The sequence below is a fragment of the Mercurialis annua genome, linkage group LG8 (genome assembly GCF_937616625.2).
Source record: "Mercurialis annua linkage group LG8, ddMerAnnu1.2, whole genome shotgun sequence".
Classification (NCBI taxonomy): domain Eukaryota; kingdom Viridiplantae; phylum Streptophyta; class Magnoliopsida; order Malpighiales; family Euphorbiaceae; genus Mercurialis; species Mercurialis annua.
The window spans coordinates 2,549,572-2,570,034 of record NC_065577.1 but is presented as its reverse complement, the minus strand read 5'-3'; the positions used below and the strand labels follow the sequence as shown (position 1 = coordinate 2,570,034).

The 20,463-nt window shown below is 30.6% G+C and overlaps 1 protein-coding gene across 1 annotated transcript; it reads right to left on the bottom strand.

Annotated features, from left to right (window-relative positions):
• Nucleotides 1-9,162: 9,162 nt before the first annotated feature.
• LOC126661085 (basic form of pathogenesis-related protein 1-like) lies at nucleotides 9,163-9,805 on the bottom strand. The gene has a single exon (XM_050354849.1). The coding sequence runs from the start codon at nucleotides 9,803-9,805 to the stop codon at nucleotides 9,317-9,319; it is 489 nt and encodes a 162-aa protein (XP_050210806.1). The 3' UTR covers nucleotides 9,163-9,316.
• Nucleotides 9,806-20,463: the final 10,658 nt, after the last annotated feature.

Sequence of the window (20,463 nt, the reverse complement as noted above, 5' to 3'; positions counted from 1 at the left end):
TGGTGACTTGTTCGATCGGTATTTATAGGCAAAATGGTGGGGCATTTTTTTGAATGAATTGGAATTTATTTTATAGAGAGGAATAATTTTTAAGAAGAGAACAATTTTATAATCAATTCCAGAATTACATATAATTGATTTTGGTAGTCACTAGTTTTTTAAAATTATTTTATTTTATTTTAATGACTAAATTATAATTTTATTTAAGTGGAAATTAATACTTTTAAAGTTTCAAGTCAAATTATATATATACAGCAATCGATATTTGATTATTCTTAACAAATTATACATTATGATTAATATAAATACATAAGCTGGCCGGTAAGCATAAACTCGATATGTATATGTTTAGTAATATAAAATAAAGTCATAAAATCTTACGATTATTTTTAACTGATTTTGTAATTATTCTTATAAGAAACATGGACTTTTAGTTGAAAGCTCATCTAATTAATATTTTAATTTTTTTTATGTTAATTAGTTTTTTGACCTTTTCATTGCAATTTAATTAGATCGTCAGTTGAAGCACCCTTGCGTATGTCACCAGCATGATGATGGTTGAGTTTTTTTTTTAGGTCTAATCACTCAAAAGTTCTCTAATTTTAAATTTTTTTCAATTGCATCCCGACGTTAGAAAACTCTCTCAAAACCCTCTCATCTTTTTATTCCATTCCAATTGCACCCTAACGTAGAAAAATCCTCTCAAAATCCCCCCAACTTTAGATTTTTTTTCAATTGTACTCTAAATTGAAAATTTTTATGATTTTGATTTTAAAAAGTTATTGGATATAATTTTAGAAAGAATGATTGTTTACATTATTAATAATATTAGTATTTAATTAGAATATAGATTAAAAATAAAGATAATTTTAATTTTAATTTTTTTTTCATGTGAAAATAGGTCAATTTAATAATTTAGGGTACAATTGAAAAAGAATCTAAAGATGGGGGGTTCTGAAAGAATTTTTCTACGTCAGAGTGCAATTGAAAAAAATAAAAGATATAAGGCTTTTGAGTGATTAAGCTTTATTTTTTATGTCTAGTCTAGTGCAGCTGCGCTAGTAACCACATGTCTAGTAAATTATTGGATTTTCTATGAAAACCTCAAATTAGCCATTCTTAATTTGGAAGATAATAGACGTGAACATAGATGTTTTTTAAATTATATAAAAAAAATTATATTAGAGAATTAACTATACGCTCCTTCTATGGTTTTTTATTTGTTCATTTTGTCAAAATTATACTTATTAAAAATATATTATTTTTATTTTTATTTTCAATTATAAATATAAATATAAATATAAATATTAATATAATTATGTCAGTTATAAATATTTTATAAATGAACCATAAAATTATCTATTAGGAGTGAGTAATTTTGGAGATAATAATTGAATTTTTTTTAAAATAATTATAGATAAATGTGATTAAGTAAATAGACAAATAAAAAAAGGGAGAAAGTTCCTTTCAATCCAAAATAAATTGGCTCATTTACATTTATAATCCCTGATGTTTCAACCTTCTATCACTAAAAAATTTGAATTTAATTTTAGTTCACAAACTCTAAATTTTAACTTTGTAATCGGTAAACTCTTTATTGCTATATCATATTTACAGTTGTGAAAAAGGAGTAGGGAACTCAAAAGGCAACTTTCTTTCTTATCTCAAAAATCTTTAGTCTTTGTTATTTTTCTTATGGTTTTCTGGCATCTCCGGCGGTTTCAGAGTCTTTCTAGAGGCTTCAGCGCCTTTTCGATATCTCTGGTGTCTCCAGCGTCGTTTCGGAGTTTTCGATGTCCCTCCAGCATCTCTGACATCCTTCTCAATATTTCCGGTCTAAGAAGCACGGAAACTTCGATAAAGTTGCGTTTCCCGTTTCGGAAACGTTTCGGAAACCGGAAACTCTTGGACACCCGTACGAAACGTTTCGGGCCGTTTCTGTAAATAATAAAAATTAAAATTTATAAAAAATTTAAAATTATTACCCACAAATAAAAAAATCTAACTAGTTACCCATAAATTTTACATTCGCATTGCCCACAATACAACAAATATACTTATTTGTGTTGAATTGTATTATATTTTTTATATATTTATAAAATTTTAAATATTTAGTACATTAAATTGAATTATTTTGTTAATTATCATAAATATTTAAATAATATTTTTATAAATATATCCCTAAATTTTTGTTATTTACACGTTTCCCCCACGTTTCGTGTCCTTTATTTTGAAAAACTTTCGTTTCCCCTTGTCCGTTTCGTATCGTTTCCGTTTCCCGTTTCCGTTTCCGTGCTACTTAGTTTCCGGTGTATTCCAGCGAGTTAAAAAATTACGTTTAAAGATTTAAATGTTTGTAACTAATTTTAGTTTTAGATCTATAAATTTGATTGTTGTAATCATTTATACTCCCTACGTCCCAATAGAATTGTCCACTTTGTCTTTATCACACAGTTTAAGAAAAATAATTATTGCTTATGGATTGTGTAAAAAATTTCTTACTGTTTTTGTGATACCCCTATTTAATATAGGGTCCACTTGCAATTTACTTTCAATGGACTCATTAATGGATTTTAAATAGGGGTATTATAGGAAAATCGAGTGTAAAAATTAGTTATTTTTTGAAAATGGACTAGAGTTTTGGGACAAAATTTTTTCTCAAAGTGGACAACTTTATTGGGACAGAGGGAGTATTTATATTTTTATACTCATTTGGCTAGATCTACTAAATATTAGATTTACTATTTGTTTAATTTGTTGGGTGGCTCTTAATAATTCAAAAGCTCTTAAGAAGTTAGTGTAATATCTAACGCAATTGATCTGACTAGATTTGAGATTTTTATAATCGTATTACCAATAAAGATTTTAATCTTTCCGACAAAAAAATTGTAACACCATCTCATGTCCCTGGCGTGGCTGCCAATTACAAGTCTGATGTGTTAAGCATCATAAATAATGTCCGATATGGCCAGTGGAGGAACTAGGGAGGGTCAGGAAGGTCGGCCGACCCTCCTTGCCGAAAAAATAAAATAAAAATACAATTTTTTTACATGTAAGGTCAGTTATGACCGCCCACAAGTTATAGGGGCGGTGACAACCGCCCTTACAAATGCTATTTACCTAATTTCCACCTACTTCACCGTCGTTTTATTTGTAAATAGCCGAGCGTAAAAATTTCGACTCTTCTGAATTGGAGTTCTGGTTCCGCCACTGGATATGGATGTTGTCAGTCACTCCTTTAACGAGATAAATAAAATAAAATTCCTAATTAACATGCCACATCAGCAAACATCATTAACTCTAATAATGCTAAATATTATTTTAAAATCATTTTTTTTATTTTGGTTTTCTTTCTCTCTTCTTACTTTTTTCTAGTTTTTATTTTTCTCTTGTTCTAATTCCTCTTTGATTTTTGGTTTTTCTCTCGTTTTTGTTTCTCCCATATTCTCAATCATATTTGGTTTCTTTCTCATTGGATCCCAACTTTCTCACATAGATCTTGCAATTCAACTTCTGCAAATGAAGGAGATTAATAATGCATATTGTAAAGTTTAACTCGCTTTCCGTTGAAATCGGCGACGTTTTCGTCGAAATCGTCTATTTAGCAAAATTTGCGATAAAAATTAAATGCTAGCAACTGGAAGTAACTTTAGTTCAATCTACATAACTGCAAACTAGTTTATAAGGATTTAATTGTTAGTAGTATGTACTCTAAGACCATCTGATCATGTATATTTGTAGAATTAATTCCAATGAAAAAGATATATATGCTTCGTTTGAACTAAATATTTCATCAACTAAATGTTCCTTCAGACATATTGTCCTTATCACGTTGTGAAAAAAATGTATAATTCTTAAGTATTAAGGATATAATTAACTGATTTTTTTATACAAGCTAAACCGTGCATGATCGATGAAGTCCTACAAATAAGGACATCACATTATCCCGGAAAAATTGTCAATTCTGTTTACTCTCCCAATTATTAAAGAGTTGCTAGTGAGAGGAGGTAGTGAGTTTCATACTACTCGATGGAGATTGAAATAAACACATGGACACTCAAATGTTGAGTAGGTCGAACAAGTGACACTAGACTTATACATGGTATTTCATAAAAGTCAATATAATATCATCTAGTTCATGATTGTACATATGTCCTTACACTTGCGGTGACAATATCTCGTATATAATTAATTAGAGTTTGATACTTCTTATCCCTATTATCTTTCATGGGCTTGGGTCGCGCCATATGTTCGCTTTAGTTAGTTGTATATAGAAATAGGTGATCAACCACTAGAGAATTCATTACCTCCGATGAACAGAGATAAAATTTTATGCTATCTCGAGTTGTTCTTAATGGATGAATTCCTGACTAGGAGAATATGACTTTATTTTAAGAGTTCTAATACTAGAAAACCACTTCTAATATGTCATATTTATTAAGAATTAGAATTGATAGATGCAATCATATGATCAAGATTTTTATTGCTTGACTCCCCGTGACACTAGTCGAGATCATAATCTCAAATGAAGGAAACTTGAGTGTAAGCTAATCATGAATATTGGTTCATTAGAATGAATAGAAGCTTTCATTTTTATTTGAGAGTCATGATATGTTGCTAGACGTCGCTCGCGATTTACGAGAGTTAATAATTAATTGGAATTTTAATTATTAAGGAAAAGAAAGTCATTTTTTATGTCTCTCATTTCCATCTAAATGTAAACCTAATTAGTCACACACAATAGGATGTGTAATCGATTGATCTAAGTTGATCTAAGTTGAAATTAGATCAAATTTCGAGATAAGTTGAAAACGGAGTTCAATTAGGGACTAATTTATAAAAATTATAAATGAGTAGAAATCTAATTATACTCTAACTAAGTGTAGTGATTAGCGGCCTTAAGTGACTAATTAGTGGAATTAATGACACTTATGCATTAATCTAAAGTTAGTAGATTTATCCATGTTGGATATCCACTTATGCTTGATGAAAATGAACTTTGATTAAGTGTTAGTATATACACACATGTTATTTATATAGAAACACATATGCATGATATGTGTCTAATGGTGACAATGCTTAAGCTAAGTGTGTGATATTTAACTGAACATGTGTTATGTAGAGAGACCGTGCTCTTTTCTATAAATAGAGAGCAAATGTGAATTTTTAATACACACATCACACTTGATAACATTCTAAGTTTAGAGCTAGTACTATATGCAAGAGTTGCTTTAGGAGGTTACTAGTTATTGAGAGTGGTCACTTAAAGAAGTTTAAGTCAAAGTTGTGTGAAATCTTAAAGTTACTTGAAGGAGTTTAAGTGGATGCTTTGAAAAGCTCAAGGTTACTTGAAGTGTTATAGTAACAAGTTCATCAATCATTAAAAATTTAGAGAAGTTTTCAAACATCCCAACAAGAAGGTGATCGTAGCGAGAGTTGAAATCGTGTCTCTCGATAAGGCTTACTCTAATCGTACATTCAAACATAATGTATCAATAATTTATATGAGAGTGATATGTATGAACATATACATCGGTTGGTTTTGTTATCGATGTTAGATGAATAAGTTACATTAGTTCACTTTGCTATCTATGTCACCAGTTGGCTTTGCTATCGATGTCAGGCGTTTCAATTACATCGGTTGGCTTTGTTATCGATATCAGGCGTTAAATTTACATCGGTTGGTTTGTATATCGATGTCAGATGGGTGAGGTTAAAGGATTATGAATATGAAATGAAAGTTATAGAACACGTATATGATATGATTATATGATTTCTGAAATATTTTATATAAATATTTCTAATGTGTATTTTATAATGAGTTCAAAAAAAATAAAAATTTATAAATATATTTGTAAATGACTCTATTTAACATAAAGAGGTTTCAAACTGTTTTTTATCATTTATGTAATATTTATTAGTAATATTATGGACTCATTTAATTTTATACTAACCCCGTTGTTTCTCCAATTTTTCAGAGATAGTAAGTAATGATTTGAAGAAGCAAGTTTCTGAAATTTTATTTTCTCAAAAGTTATTTTATACGAAATAAGGAAACAAGACTTTCAACCAATAGATGTCCACAATAGACTAGAATTTTATTGACCATGTATGCGTTTTAACTCTAATGTTACTTTAAATGTAGTCACATGCATGTATATTGAAATTGTTTTATGAATGAATGTATGATTTGAAAGCAAAAAATTTACAATATTTTTAGGCTTGTTATGAGTTTCGAAACAAAAATTCTCATTCCCTAATGCCGGTCTCGACTCGAGATTTCGGATCCTGACAACAATTACTGAGTGTGAGATTGTTAGAGCAGATAAGTGACATCAATTGTCTTTTGACGAAAGCCCAACTAAATTAAGTTAAAGTCGAACCAAGGCGCTTAGACAGGATATTTACTTTTTAGACTTAATTAGACAAAACGCGGGCTTAACCAGAAATAATTAGACAGATACGTTGCTTAGTTTCATTTTAGAGAATTACGTTTTTTTTTTATTTTTATACTTTCTAAATTAGACAAATACGATCTTAGCAGTATTCTCCATTTCTTCTTCTTCTTCGGATCCGCTGAAGAGAAAAACCACTGCCGTGCTGCCATACATCGCTGACAGAGCAGAAGTCGTCGTAAGTCTGCCTCCGACGGCAGCCCTCCGCCATCACTGGAGCAGTCAAGCGGCAACCACGCCGACAGGAAGATGCAGAGGAAATAGGTCGAGCCGGCGATGGTGTTGCAACCTCGCCGAATCTGGTCAGATCTGCTGAAAATAGAGAAACATCGCCGAAGCTGGATTTGAAGCTGCCGCTTTGCCGAACAATTCGAAATCGGAGATAGAATCAATGTTTTGGGTGTTGATTAATTCATTTTTTATTTTTTTTTGTGAACGATGGTGTTGATGTAATGGCGGTTTAATTTTTTTTTTGTTGCACAGCATGTTGCACTCTAGGTGTTTGAAGAAATGCTTGTGAGAGTTTAATATTTTTTGGGTGTTGGGATAACCAATGGTTAATATTGGGTAAACCGTTAGGTAACCTGCAATTTTTATTTTTGATATATCATTAATGAAATCGTTAGTAAACACAGTTGGTGAATTTTATGTTTCTGTTTCGATTTTTTTGTGTTGCACAGCATGTTGCACTCAAGGTGTTTGAAGAAATGCTTGTGAGAATTAAGTGATATATTTGGGTGTTGGGTAATCAATGGTTAATATTAGGCAAACCGTTGAGTAACTTGTAATAAATGTTATTTTCAATATATTATTAATAAAATCGCTAGTTAACTATTGTTGATTTTTATTTTTGTTGCTATTTAACCAATGGTGTACTAAAAGTACATCAGTGACCTTTGTTTTTAATACATTGTTGGTTAACAAATGATTAATTAATGGTTAATCAATAATTTTAGATTTAAAAAAAGACGATTTAGATTTTATTTGTCGGTTGCTCTTGCGGTGATGAAGGCAGAGGGGTTTATAATAAAATTTTCAACTAGTTTAATAAAAATGGAGGTTTGAATTTGTAATAGTTTTATTTGTTGGTTAACCAACGGTGTTAGTATACCGCTGGGTAACCAAAATCGTATTTCTGAGATTAAAAAAAATATTTTTGAGAATAATAAAAGTCATTTTTGCAAAAAAAAATACAGATTGTATTTTTTAAAAAATAATTTTAAAGTAGTATTTTTGAGAATGTTTTTTTTGGTATTTATTTAAAAAGCCTACTTTTTAAAAGAGAAGGCTACGCCTTGACTAACAAAAACATCTATAGCTAGAAGTGTGTATTGTCAGTTCTGCTATCAAACCAAATTAACAATAATCGAATTTCTCTAAATTTTCATAACCATGACTATAGTTCAATTACACATAATCGAATTATAACTAAATTAGAATAATCATTTGTTTTCGATAGATTATTCTAATTATTAATAAAAATAAAATAAAAAAATTTGGTATCCATTTTTAATTATATACTCCATCTGTGAATATATAATTTTTTTTATACTTATTGAATTACATATGATTTAAAAAATATTATTAATACTATATACTTTTTTTAAAAGTTCCTAACCCAAAACTTGTTCTAATTAATAAATTCCACGTGGCCAAAATTAAGATATTTATTAGAATTATCAATATTACCTCATAATTGATAATATCCAGAAAAAGAAATTAAAATATTTTTATTGAATAATCTAAATAAAAGCATTTACAATATAACTAAAAAATAACTTTATTTTTATTTTTTGGAACAATTCAATATATATATGGGATGGAAAAAATACACATTTAGAGAGCAGATTTATATTTCACTCCTATAAAAATTACAAAATACCTTAAACTTCTATAAAGTTCAAAAATAACATCTTATAATTCGATTAATTCTGTCAATTTGGTTAATTTAAAAATTTCAAATTAAAAACAGAACCAAACTGAATTAACTACTCCCTTCGTTTTTTTAGTTGTCCATTTAGCAAAATATATTTATCTACGTTTACTTGTCCATTTAGATTTTGAAGATGATTTTAATCTTTATCTTTCAAATTTATCCATCTCTAATAAATGACTTTATGTTATAATTTAAAAAACATTTATTAACTTAGAAGGTTATATTAGTATTTCTCCTTATAAGTTAAAATAAAAAAAACAGTATCTTGATATGTATAATTTTGGTTAAATAAACAATTAAAAATAACGGAGGCTGTATAATTTTTAAAATTGATAACCATAATCATACCAAATTAATTAGAAATAAACTAAATTTAAATTTCGGTTTGATATAGTCGGTTAATTTAGTGATACATAAATAATGCACTCAACTAGCTATAATTTTTAGTTTAGTGGTAAACGTTTGATCCATGGTAATTGATATAAATATTAAGATTCAAAAAAGGGACGCAAAAGTTTGGCCACAATTGCAGCAAACCTTTCAAATTAGAAAAAAATTATTAAAGTTTTAATGCTCAATTACATGAGAGAAAAAAGAACACAACTTCATATGTTTCTTGTAATAGATGAAGTATAGTATGTCAAGCTAGTTTGTAAACCATATAATCAGTATATATTCTTAAAATTTAAGTTATACAACATGAGTAAACCAACTGCAAAATTAAGAAAAAGTTTTAATTAATATTCATTTATGCATAACAAAAATACACAATACAATACAATTATTTTATTATTTCACTCTTCTTAATTATTCTTTCCAAAACCCTCCAATTAAAACTTGAGAATTTTTGTATAGAAACCTCAAGTTTTTAATGGCTTATACATAGATATTATAAATCCAAATGTAACACACATGATCAAACATTTTAATAAGGTTTCTGTCCAACAAAGTTGCCTGGAGGATCATAGTTGCAGGTAATGAAAGTTCCACCATTTCTACACTTAACCCTAGCACACCCTAATCGAACCGACTTACGCCAAACCACCTGAGTGTAGTGACCGCACTGCCCGCCTGCACAAGAGTTCGTATTATAGTCATAGAAAGCCTTCTCATCGACCCACAACTTCACGGCGGACGTGCCCGAAAGGTCGCCGCTGCCCCATGCTATGTTCTCACCGTAACCCCCTCTGGAATGCATAAGTGCACAATCGTTGATGCGTTGATTTGCATAATTTTGAGCATAAGCAGCAACGGTATTGTCCCATGTCATCGGTACGAGTCCGGCGCCTACGGCTCTACGAGCTGCGTTATGAGCATCGAGGTAGTCTTGTGGAGTGTTTTGGGCACTTGAGTGATGGATTAGGGCTAGGTTGATGAGAGAAATGATCAGAGCTACTAACATTTTGGATATCATTTTAACTTAGGCAATGTGTGAAATTTGTTTACTTGTTCGATTGGTATTTATAGGCAAAATGGTGTGTGAATTTTATGAATACTAGTTGTAAACTCGCGTAACTATATAAAATCTAATTAATATTTAATATTTAATATAAAAATGTTAAAAACATTATAATTTACAAACTAAGAAAAAAATATTCTAATATTATAGCAATAAATTGGCTTAAAATATTGATATTTATGATATATTTTTTACATTTTATATTTTTATAAATATATTGTATTAGAGTTAAGTCTTTTGTAAATCATATATGATAATCTTAATATTTTATCAAGCTTGTCTGAATTGGTTTTCTTTTGTGCAACTGATAATAAATTGATGTTTTTAATTATAAAATGTAAGCTCAATATTTGAAGATAAAAGCGATGCAAAATTATTTTAAATTACAAAATTCCTGTATAATTTTGTATGCTAAAACTTATTTAATTTTTTTTAATTATAAATAGAGCTTATTTATTTTCAGCTCATTTACATTATAGTATTCTGTCACAATTACTTTTTTAATCAAACAAATGGTTAATTTTATACTATCTAAAATGTTTCGTAGAGTCGAAGATGTATGAAATATCAATTTAACATTATTTTTTTTAAATCAGTATCTAAAAGAGTTAGTATTTATAATATAAATGTTATAAATATCTTTTAGAATTTACAGGTCTTTTACATGCATTTTGATGGTATTTTTATTGATAAATTAGATAGTACATTAAGATTAGAACGTTAATAGTCATGATAAAAGTTTAATTTAAATAACAATTTTATAAAAAGTGGAAACTAATGTAAATATCTGCTATACTGAATATTTAAATAAAATAAAATTATAGTAGTTTAAAAAAAGTTAGAAGTTATAATTTTTTTTTATTTGGTGAAAATTAATTATCAATTGTACTCTCAATTATTATATAAATATATAGATTTGGATTTGGATTTGCTTTTAAGTCTAATCATCAATAATTCATCTACCATATAACTCCTTTTCAATTTCACTTTTACGTTACAATTTCGTTTACTGCATTCATATTCGCACCTTTAACCTTAATTTCAATTTTAAAATCAAATCGGCCCATTTTTATTTGGAAAAAAAATATCAATTTGATTCTTTATTTTTAGTATATTTTCAAATAGCATTTGATGTTACAATTAAACAGTAATGTTATAAAAAATTTATAAACTATTTATATTTTTTTAATTTATAATCACGAATTTAAAAAGACAATTGAAAGTGGCGAAATTGAAGGTGGAAGAGAAAAAGTGAAAATGAAACACATGGTTTTTGGAAGAAAAAAACTCATTATTTTGTTCAAATTATGGCAAGAATCACACACCTTTGGGTTATAGAAAAAACGAACCCGCATATATTGGATCTTGAGAAAGTGACCACCAATTAAGCTACATGTTTCTTCTATTTTTTGGAGTTCAGTTTTGAGGTTTATGCGACTTATTTTCATCTGTCATCCTTGACATTTAGACCATCTATTATCATAGTTTATAAACTTTCATTTCCAGCCTGTCAACCTCTTGAATTTCGATCTTACGGTTAGTAAACTTCTTTCGTCCAAATTTTTATTGACGCCGTTACCAAAAATTGATGTGGCGCTTAAATAAAGAAAAACTTACTTCACGTCATTCGACACGTCATTAAAATATCCTAAACATACAAAATATCCAGATACTCCTAAAAACAAAAAACCCTAAAAAAGGAAAAATAAAACTATTGACCTATTTACCGTCATCTCTAACCCCAACCACCATTAAGCCCCACATCCGCCACCCCACCGCCGGCATCCGCTGCCCTAACTCCCAGCCACTAAAATTGTTGCCACTGTATGTTTTCAGGCGAACTCGTCTGATCTAGCTTGAAGACGCACTGCACGTCTTCACGCGAGCCCAGATCTTGTTTCACCTCAGAGACGATCAGAAACGGTTTTTGTTTGTCAGCTGGGTGTGCCTAAAGACCTGAGGTTAGAGGCGGCCGAACGGTGACTAAGGGTTAGCGGCGGCAAGGGTAGGTGTGGCCGACGGCAATAGGGAGGGTGTGGCAGCTGGGTCAATTTTTTTATATTTTTTTAATATTAAGGGTTTAGTGGTATTTTCATCATTTTGGAATTCCATATTGCTTTGATGACGTGTCAGTTATGTGGATTGTTTTTTATTTTATTTTATAAGTTTCATATCATCAAAATTGACGGTGTCAATAAAAATTTGGACAAAAGAAGTTTACTGGCTGTGAGATCGAAATTCAAGGGGTTAGAGGCCAACATTGAAACTCAAGGATTATGGTAATAGAAGGCCTAAATGTCAAGAACCATAGGTGAAAGTAAGCCGGTTTATGCACAAGATTATCTCATATTCATCATTAGGTTTTTCTTATTGATTATTGTCTTTTTTGGACACTTTTACCCTTTCAAGTTTTTTATATGCTCTTGTTTGCGGTGTGTCGGTTAGAAGATGATAGCCCGTGTAAATTATTCTTGGTAAGATGTTATTTTTTAGGTAATTTATGTAAGAAAGTCATGAACCAAAAATCAAAGAAAACTGCATATGAACATAAAAATATGTCAAGTTGATCTTTATTCATGAACTGATAGAATTTTATCCTTTTACAAGACCGCAAATGAGAAAATATTCTCATATGAATTATAATAAACATTCTAAACTTTTTAAAACATCAACAATTACATCATGAAGAGTTATTTAACTCAATTTGTGAAGTTAATTTTAAAAATTGACAAATTACATTATATTGGTTACAGATTTGACCTTTTTCCCTTAATTGAATATTTCAAAAATTTTAGAGTCCTCCAATGAAATTTTATTCTTTATAAAAAATAAAGTAGACATTTTAAATTTTTCAGTTAATAAAGAACCATGTTATTTGGTGGTTTAGATCTTCCACATCATCTCTGTCTTCCCCAACGGAAACCCTAGTAGGGCTTGTTGGACGAAGCCACTTATCACATGTACTGACCGGAAGCTTCCTAACTGTCCCACACATACACACTCTATAAATTCTTTTGAAATTTAATTCTCAAAATACTTGGCATAAAATTTATCCGAATAACCAATAATTTCTGCAACAAAAATAAAATATTGACATTCGTTAATATTGAAAATTAATCCAACTCCAATTCTTTTCACCTCTCCTCAACTTTACACGTTTTTTAAAAGAAAGCGAATGCTCAAACTCACACGAAAGCGAAATCACTTCATACCCAAACCTCTAACAGTATTCAAATCACAAGCAATGCAACTACTAAAATAGTTTCCAATATTTTCTCCAATTTTCTCCTTGGCGTCCCACCAGAACATCGAGCAAATGGATTCAGAAATTTGATAACGATATAAACTCTTAAGTTATTTTGTGACAAATTAGTCTACAGTTAAAAATTTCAAATTTATATATAATAACAAAAAATATTTGATAACATAAACTTTTTGATAAATTTGGATAATATTTTAAAATGTTATGAATTTTTCTCCAATTATTAACTTTTTTTTTATGAATACCAATTATTAACTTATTTATTATAAATATTGTAATTGCTTATGAAAAGCTTGAGTAGTGTTATTGATAATCCGTGATACTTATACAAGAGTTTGTTGTATAAGATAATTACAAATATAATAAGTATAACTGAATACAACAGCTGTAGAGATATAACAGCTATAACAACTAAGATAATACATATCTCTTAACACCCCCCTTCAAGCCAATGCCGAAATGGCTTGCAAATGAAGTAAACGTCGAAGATGTAGAAAACGATCATGAGGCAATGGCTTGGTAAGTATATCAGCAATTTGATCAGCGGAAGAAATAAATTTGACTTGAAAATCCTTGCTAGCAACACGTTCACGAATAAAGTGATAATCCAATTCAATATGCTTTGTACGAGCATGAAAAATCGGATTTGAAGATAAGTAGATTGCACCAATATTATCACACCACAAAGTTGACGGAGCTTGCAATGGAAAACCAATTTCTCGAAGTAGAGACTGCAGCCATAAGACCTCAGCAGCACCATTTGCTAGTGCCTTATACTCCCCCTCGGTAGAACTGCGGGCAATCGTAGCCTGTTTCTTTGCTTGCCAAGAAATCAGATTATTACCCAAATATATAGCATAACCACTTGTAGATCGTCTATCATCCGGGCAGCCACCCCAATCACTGTCAGAGAAGCAATGTAATTGAATTGCAGACCCTTTTTCAAACCGTAAACCGTAGGAAATGGTAGACTTGAGATACCGCAACAAACGTTTAACCGCCTTCCAATGAACATCAGTCGGACAATGCATAAATTGACAGAGTTTATTGACAGAAAATGCTATGTCCGGCCGTGTAAGTGTGACATACTGCAGCGCACCAAGAACCGTCCGATAGGATTCACCATTAACAAGAGGCGTACCCAATGTTTTTGACAGAGGTGGGTTTGTTGCCATAGGTGTAACAAATGGTTTTGAATCTGCCATTTTAGTCTTGTCAAGCAAATCAGCAACATACTTCTTTTGAGATAACAAAGTACCGCATGCATGAGTGGTGACCTCAATGCCAAGAAAGAAATTCAGAGGCCCCAAGTCTTTAACAGGAAATTCTTGTTGTAATCTGGAAATTACAGACTCCATGTGTGCAGCCGAGCTTCCTGTAACTACTATGTCATCAACATATACAAGAATAAAGGTCATAATACCCTCACGATTATAATAAAACAGTGAATGATCAGTCTTTGAATTTGCAAAATCCAAGGAAAACAGAAAGTTGCTTAAACGTAAAAACCATGCACGTGGCGCTTGTTTTAGGCCATAAAGGGACCGATGGAGTTTGCACACATGTTGAGGATATTGTTTGTCAATAAAACCAGTAGGTTGTGTCATGTACACCTCCTCATCAATACTCCCATGAAGAAAAGCATTGGAAACATCCAATTGTCTCATAGCCCAGCTGAAAGTAACTGCAAGAGAAATAATAACACGAATGGTAGTAGCCTTAATAACAGGACTAAAAGTTTCATGAAAATCAAGACCGGGTTGTTGTGTGAATCCCTTTGCAACTAATCGTGCCTTGTAGCGAGAGATAGTGCCATCCGAGTTCCGTTTGATACGAAAGACCCATTTATTGCCAATAATGTTCTTATGTAATGGTTTTGGTACTAAACTCCAGGTTTTGTTGGTCGAGAGAGCTTGAAGTTCATCATTCATTGCTTGTTTCCATTCCCCAAATTGAGAAGCTTGCTTGAATGTTAAAGGTTCTGTTTCTAAATAATTTATGTGATTTTGAGGAGATGGATAAGAGGTAACAAGATAAGTGTAACGTTTTTTTGTAGGGTTTGGTCTTAAGGTCATGTTGTGAGTGTGAGAATTGCGTTGGTGACATGGAGATGAAGATAAGATGGGAGCTGGATTGGCTAAAGGAAAATCTGGTAAGATAGGGGCTGTATTGGCTAAAGGTAATGTTGGTGGAGATAATTGAGAATGTAATGAAGGAGAGGGAGGAGTAGAATGAGAAGGAGAACTATTAGAAATTAAAGGAATAGAAGGAGGAGAAGTAGATGGCATACCTGAGGAGTTGTGAGAGAATGAACTACTTGAGATAGTTAGCCAATTAGAAGCCATTTTCTGTTGTGAAATTGAGGAAGAAATTGTTGGTTTAGAAAAGGGAAAAACGTGCTCAAGAAATTTAATGTGTCGTGCAAAGTAAATCCTACCAGTTTTAACATCAAGACATTTAAAACCATGATGAAGATTAGAAATTCCAAGATGAACACATTCAATAGAACGAAAGTCAAATTTATGTTTGTTATAAGCACGTAGTAAAGGAAAGCAAGCACAACCAAAAATTTTAAATTGAGAATAATCTGGATGTTTAGAAAACAAAACACAGTAAGGTGATTGATTTTGTAAAACAGAAGTAGGCAAAGCATTAATTATAAAAATTGATTGTTCAAAAGCATGATGCCAATATTTGAAAGGAACATTGGCATGGGCAATTAGTGCAAGGCCAGTATCGACGATGTGTCGTATTTTACGCTCAGCGACGCCATTTTGTTCATGAGTATGCGGACATGCAACTCGATGTAAAATGCCATTATTTTTCAGAAAAATACTTAATTTGCGGTATTCACCACCCCAATCAGATTGTACAGCTTTTATGGTCTCATTAAATTGCTTTTCGACCATTTTCTGAAAAGATAAGAAAACATCAAATAAATCACTTCTTGCTTTTAAAGGGTAAAACCAGGTGAAGCGAGAAAAATCATCAGTAAAAATAACAAAATAAAGATGGCCATTACTAGAAACATGTGGGGATGGTCCCCAAATATCAGTATGGATTAATTGAAGAGCATGTGTACTAGAATGGATAATCGGCAATAACGGAAACTTTGTCATTTTACCCTTAAAACATGAAGAACAATCAAGTTTCAGTTTATGAAATTTGGAAGAACAAGACAAGTGAAATCTGGAAATTAAATGTTTTATTTGCCTCAAATGGGCATGACCTAGTCTAAAATGCCAATCCTCGAGAGTTGGCGCAGAAACAGAAAGAGCTTGCGGCATTGATGATTGTAGTTTGTAGAGTCCATTCTCACTAACCCCGCGCAGGATGATTTGATGGTTGGTTCGGTCCTTTACAAAGAAAAAGTTGGGATGAAATTCAAAATAACAATTGTTATCTTTTGAAAAACGAGAAACAGAAAGGAGACGTTTTGTAATTTGAGGAACATGTAAGATATTTTTGAGTAAGAGAGAACCTGAATTTGAGGGAATAGAACCAGATGCTTGACTGAGAACATCAAAACATTGACCATCCGCAACCTGTAACTGAGAACCATTTCCACCATAATAATCATTAGTAATATTTAGATCAGAAATATCAGGAACAACATGATGTGTAGCACCCGAATCAGGGTACCAATTCGTGTGTTGTGGCTGGCCAGAATTCCCTTGAGGAGAACTTGAAAATCTTTGCACCATATTTGATTGGGCCATATTTTGGGAATAATACCCAGAATTATTATTGTTTCCATGAAAGTTTCTGTGAAAACGACGCTTACATTGAAGAGCCGTATGATATTTGATGCCACAAACCTGACATCTAGGAACATAGCCATTGCTATTGTTGGTGTTGCGCCGAGAGAAACCCGAGTTGGTGCGAAATTGAGACTGAGTGGGGCGGCCAGCAGGTGTGGGCAACAGCGGTGCCGAAGTGACGGCATTGATGGAAGGCAGGTCACGCTGACTTGTGAGGAGAATTTCGTGAGCAACAAGTTGTCCATGTAATTCATGGAATGAGACCGGAGTAGTGCGAAGGTTGAGAGCAGTGATAATCGGATGAAAATCAGCCCCAATATTCCTGTAGATGACAGCATTAAATTCAGAAATATGTATTTGCCGACCTGCAGCAGAGAGTTCATCAGCAATTGCCTTAGCCCGTTGTAAATACTGTGAAACAGACAAGTCATTTTTCTTAAACTCTTGAAGCTCAATTTGGAGCTGTAATTGCCTGTTGAGAGAGACAGATCCAAAAGCATTACCCAAGGCCTCCCAAACCTGAAAAGAAGAATGAAGACCAACAATATAGGAAAAGACTTCCTCAGATAGAGAAGAAAGAAGCCAGGTCATAAGCATCTGATCTTTTGTAAACCATTCGGTAAAAGCAGGATTGGGAATAGTTATTGGAGGATTTGTAGAGGTAATTATTTCTTTTGGGGGTGAAGGAGATGAGCCATCAACAAAGCCAAGAAGACCTTGATAATTAAGAAGAGGAAGAAATTGTGTGCGCCAGGCCAAATAGTTAGATGATTTTAGCTTTATAGCAAAGCTATGAGAGATGGTGGGTGCAGAAGACATGGAAGAAATATTGCCGAAAATTTGATAGAGAAAAAAAATGTTGAAAGAAGAGAAATTAGCAAGGCTCCGATACCATGTAATTGCTTATGAAAAGCTTGAGTAGTGTTATTGATAATCCGTGATACTTATACAAGAGTTTGTTGTATAAGATAATTACAAATATAATAAGTATAACTGAATACAACAGCTGTAGAGATATAACAGCTATAACAACTAAGATAATACATATCTCTTAACAAATATAACTAAAGGACCAAATTTCTTTTATTTTTATCAAACATTAATTTTTTTTGTTTGAATATAATTGATTATAAAATTACTGAACCAAACTATTAATTTCTTTTTCTAGAAAACATTTAACTAATGCACTATATTTTTTGGATATATAGATTCATTTTCTCTTTATGATTTCATTACAAGTTTTTCCCTCCAATAAAAATCATAAGTAACAAAATTTAAATATTAGCTATCAAAAATAAGGTTTTTCTTTTAGGAGATTTCTGAAGAGCATTCACATTTCATTTGTTTAAAATACTTATTCTTTGATTTTCTTTTCAAATGTCTCCACTAGCAGAAGCCGTCAGGATTTCATAATTGGATTATACATGTTTAAGTTACCTATGAATAAATTAAAAAATAAAATTGATTCAATTGATCTTCAAAGTGGAACTAGATTTACGCAGTCAATCTTGGTTAAATTCAACTTGACTAGGCAAAAATATTAAAGTGAAATTGATATTATATGTAAAGCTTATTGCATAGTTTAATCTTTAAATTATACTATTTTAATTTCTGAACCTTGCAAACATTTTTATTTTCTATTGAATCTCATGGAGTAATTTTTAATTTTGTTCTATTTAACCTTCAACTTTTAATTTTTTGCTGATTTGACAGTTTTTTTTGTCTTGTGTGGCAAAATGGGCATATTTAAATGCTTTAAAGCGCGTGAAGAAAAAAATAAATTAGATATACTTAGTCCTTCAAGTCATCCATGGACTAATTCTATCACGTTATGATACGTTATTAAAATAATGGCAATCTTGTAATATTCCTACTCAAAAGTTGTAAATAAGTAACAAACGAATTTACAAGATTGACATTATTTTAATAACGTGTCATAACGTGATATGCTTAGTCTATGTATGACGTGGTTAGCTAAGTCTACCTTAGAATTTCTCCGTGAAGAATAACTAAAATATATAATTTAACACTTAAATTATAATATTTTGTTGGCTAAACCCATCTAGAGGCCCTTGTACTATAGCATTTTTGTTCAAAAAGCTCCTGTACTATTTTTTTGTTATTCAAATCCCTCTACTTACATAATTTTTGATTTTTAGGTCCTTTTTTGGTTTTTTCCAGTCCCTTTACTTACAATTTTTTTGTTCCTCCAGTCCCTCAAAAGGACCTAAAAATCGGAATTTTGCCAAGTGCAGGGACCTGAAGAACAAAAAAATAGTACAAGGGCTTTTTGAATAAAAATGATATAGTACAAGGGCCTCTAGATGGGTTTAGCCTATTTTGTTCTATTTAACCCATAAACAATATTTTTTCTTATTTCACATTTAAATTTTTTATTTTTAGTCTAATATTAAACCTCCTCGATTTGTTTAATTTTTAACCATGTTATGTTTAGCATGAATGCTTAAACGCATGTAAAATGAATTTATATACGATGACATAGAATTTCAAAAAAAAAAATATCAGATTTTGAAATTATTGACGAAGATATAAATTAGAAAGAAAATATAGTAGAAATAAATGAAAAATATTTAAAATTAATCAAGTAATTACACGATATTACTTCTTGTATATGTAAATATTTTTTCACATTTCAATAATGATAAAAGGAGTTTGTCTGTTTTTTAACGATATTATAAATTATATAAATTTACTATACTTTCATCATAATATTAAATGAATGCTTAATTGTTTAAAAAATTAAAAAATTTATTGTGTTTTATAAATTTAACACGAACTTTCAATTTTGGAAGATACTAACTTTCTATTTTTTTGTTATTTAAAACCTTTCAAATAAATTTTAAATCTTTTAAGTTCGTGTTAAAATTGTAAAACACGCTCAAATCCATGATTTTTAAAAGAATTACGCTTTAAATAATATATTAAATATTGCTCTTTATTTTAAATATGAGGGACATATTTGTACCTTTTTTAAAATTAATATATTGTGTGAGAGATCAATTGGATAAAAAAAATAGTAGTTTATATGTGCAATGGAGAAAAAATTTAGTTTATGGGTCAAGTAGAACAAAATTCAAACTGTTTTTTCCACGTCACTGCGAGTGTCATTCACAAACGGTTTGAGGGGTTAAATAGAAAAATTAAAATGGGGACATGATTCGAACCTGCAGTCTTCAGGTCATGGGCCTGAAGAGTCTTAAATATGAACTATCTATTTTTTATATTTAATTATCTTTTAAATTTAATTATCTAAAAATAAGAAATTAAAAGATAAAATTGTCAAAACAATTTTGTTCAGATATATTTTTAAGGTTCACTATAATTATGGAATTATTAATTTATTTTATCTAATATATATATAAATTAACATAATTTTTAATGCTTACATGAGAGGGGAAAAAACATAACATCTTTCAATGTTTCTTGTAATAGATGAAGCAAAGTATGTTAAGCTAGTCTTGTTACCATATGATCATTATTCTTGAAACTAATTTGTCATGCAACATGAGTAAACTAATTGCAAATTCTTTTTAATTTTTTTATTAATATTCATTTATGCATAACAAAAA

Excerpts from the sequence above, each read along its gene's own strand:
- LOC126661085 (XM_050354849.1), bottom strand. The coding sequence starts at position 9,805 with ATGATATCCAAAATGTTAGTAGCTCTGATCATTTCTCTCATCAACCTA.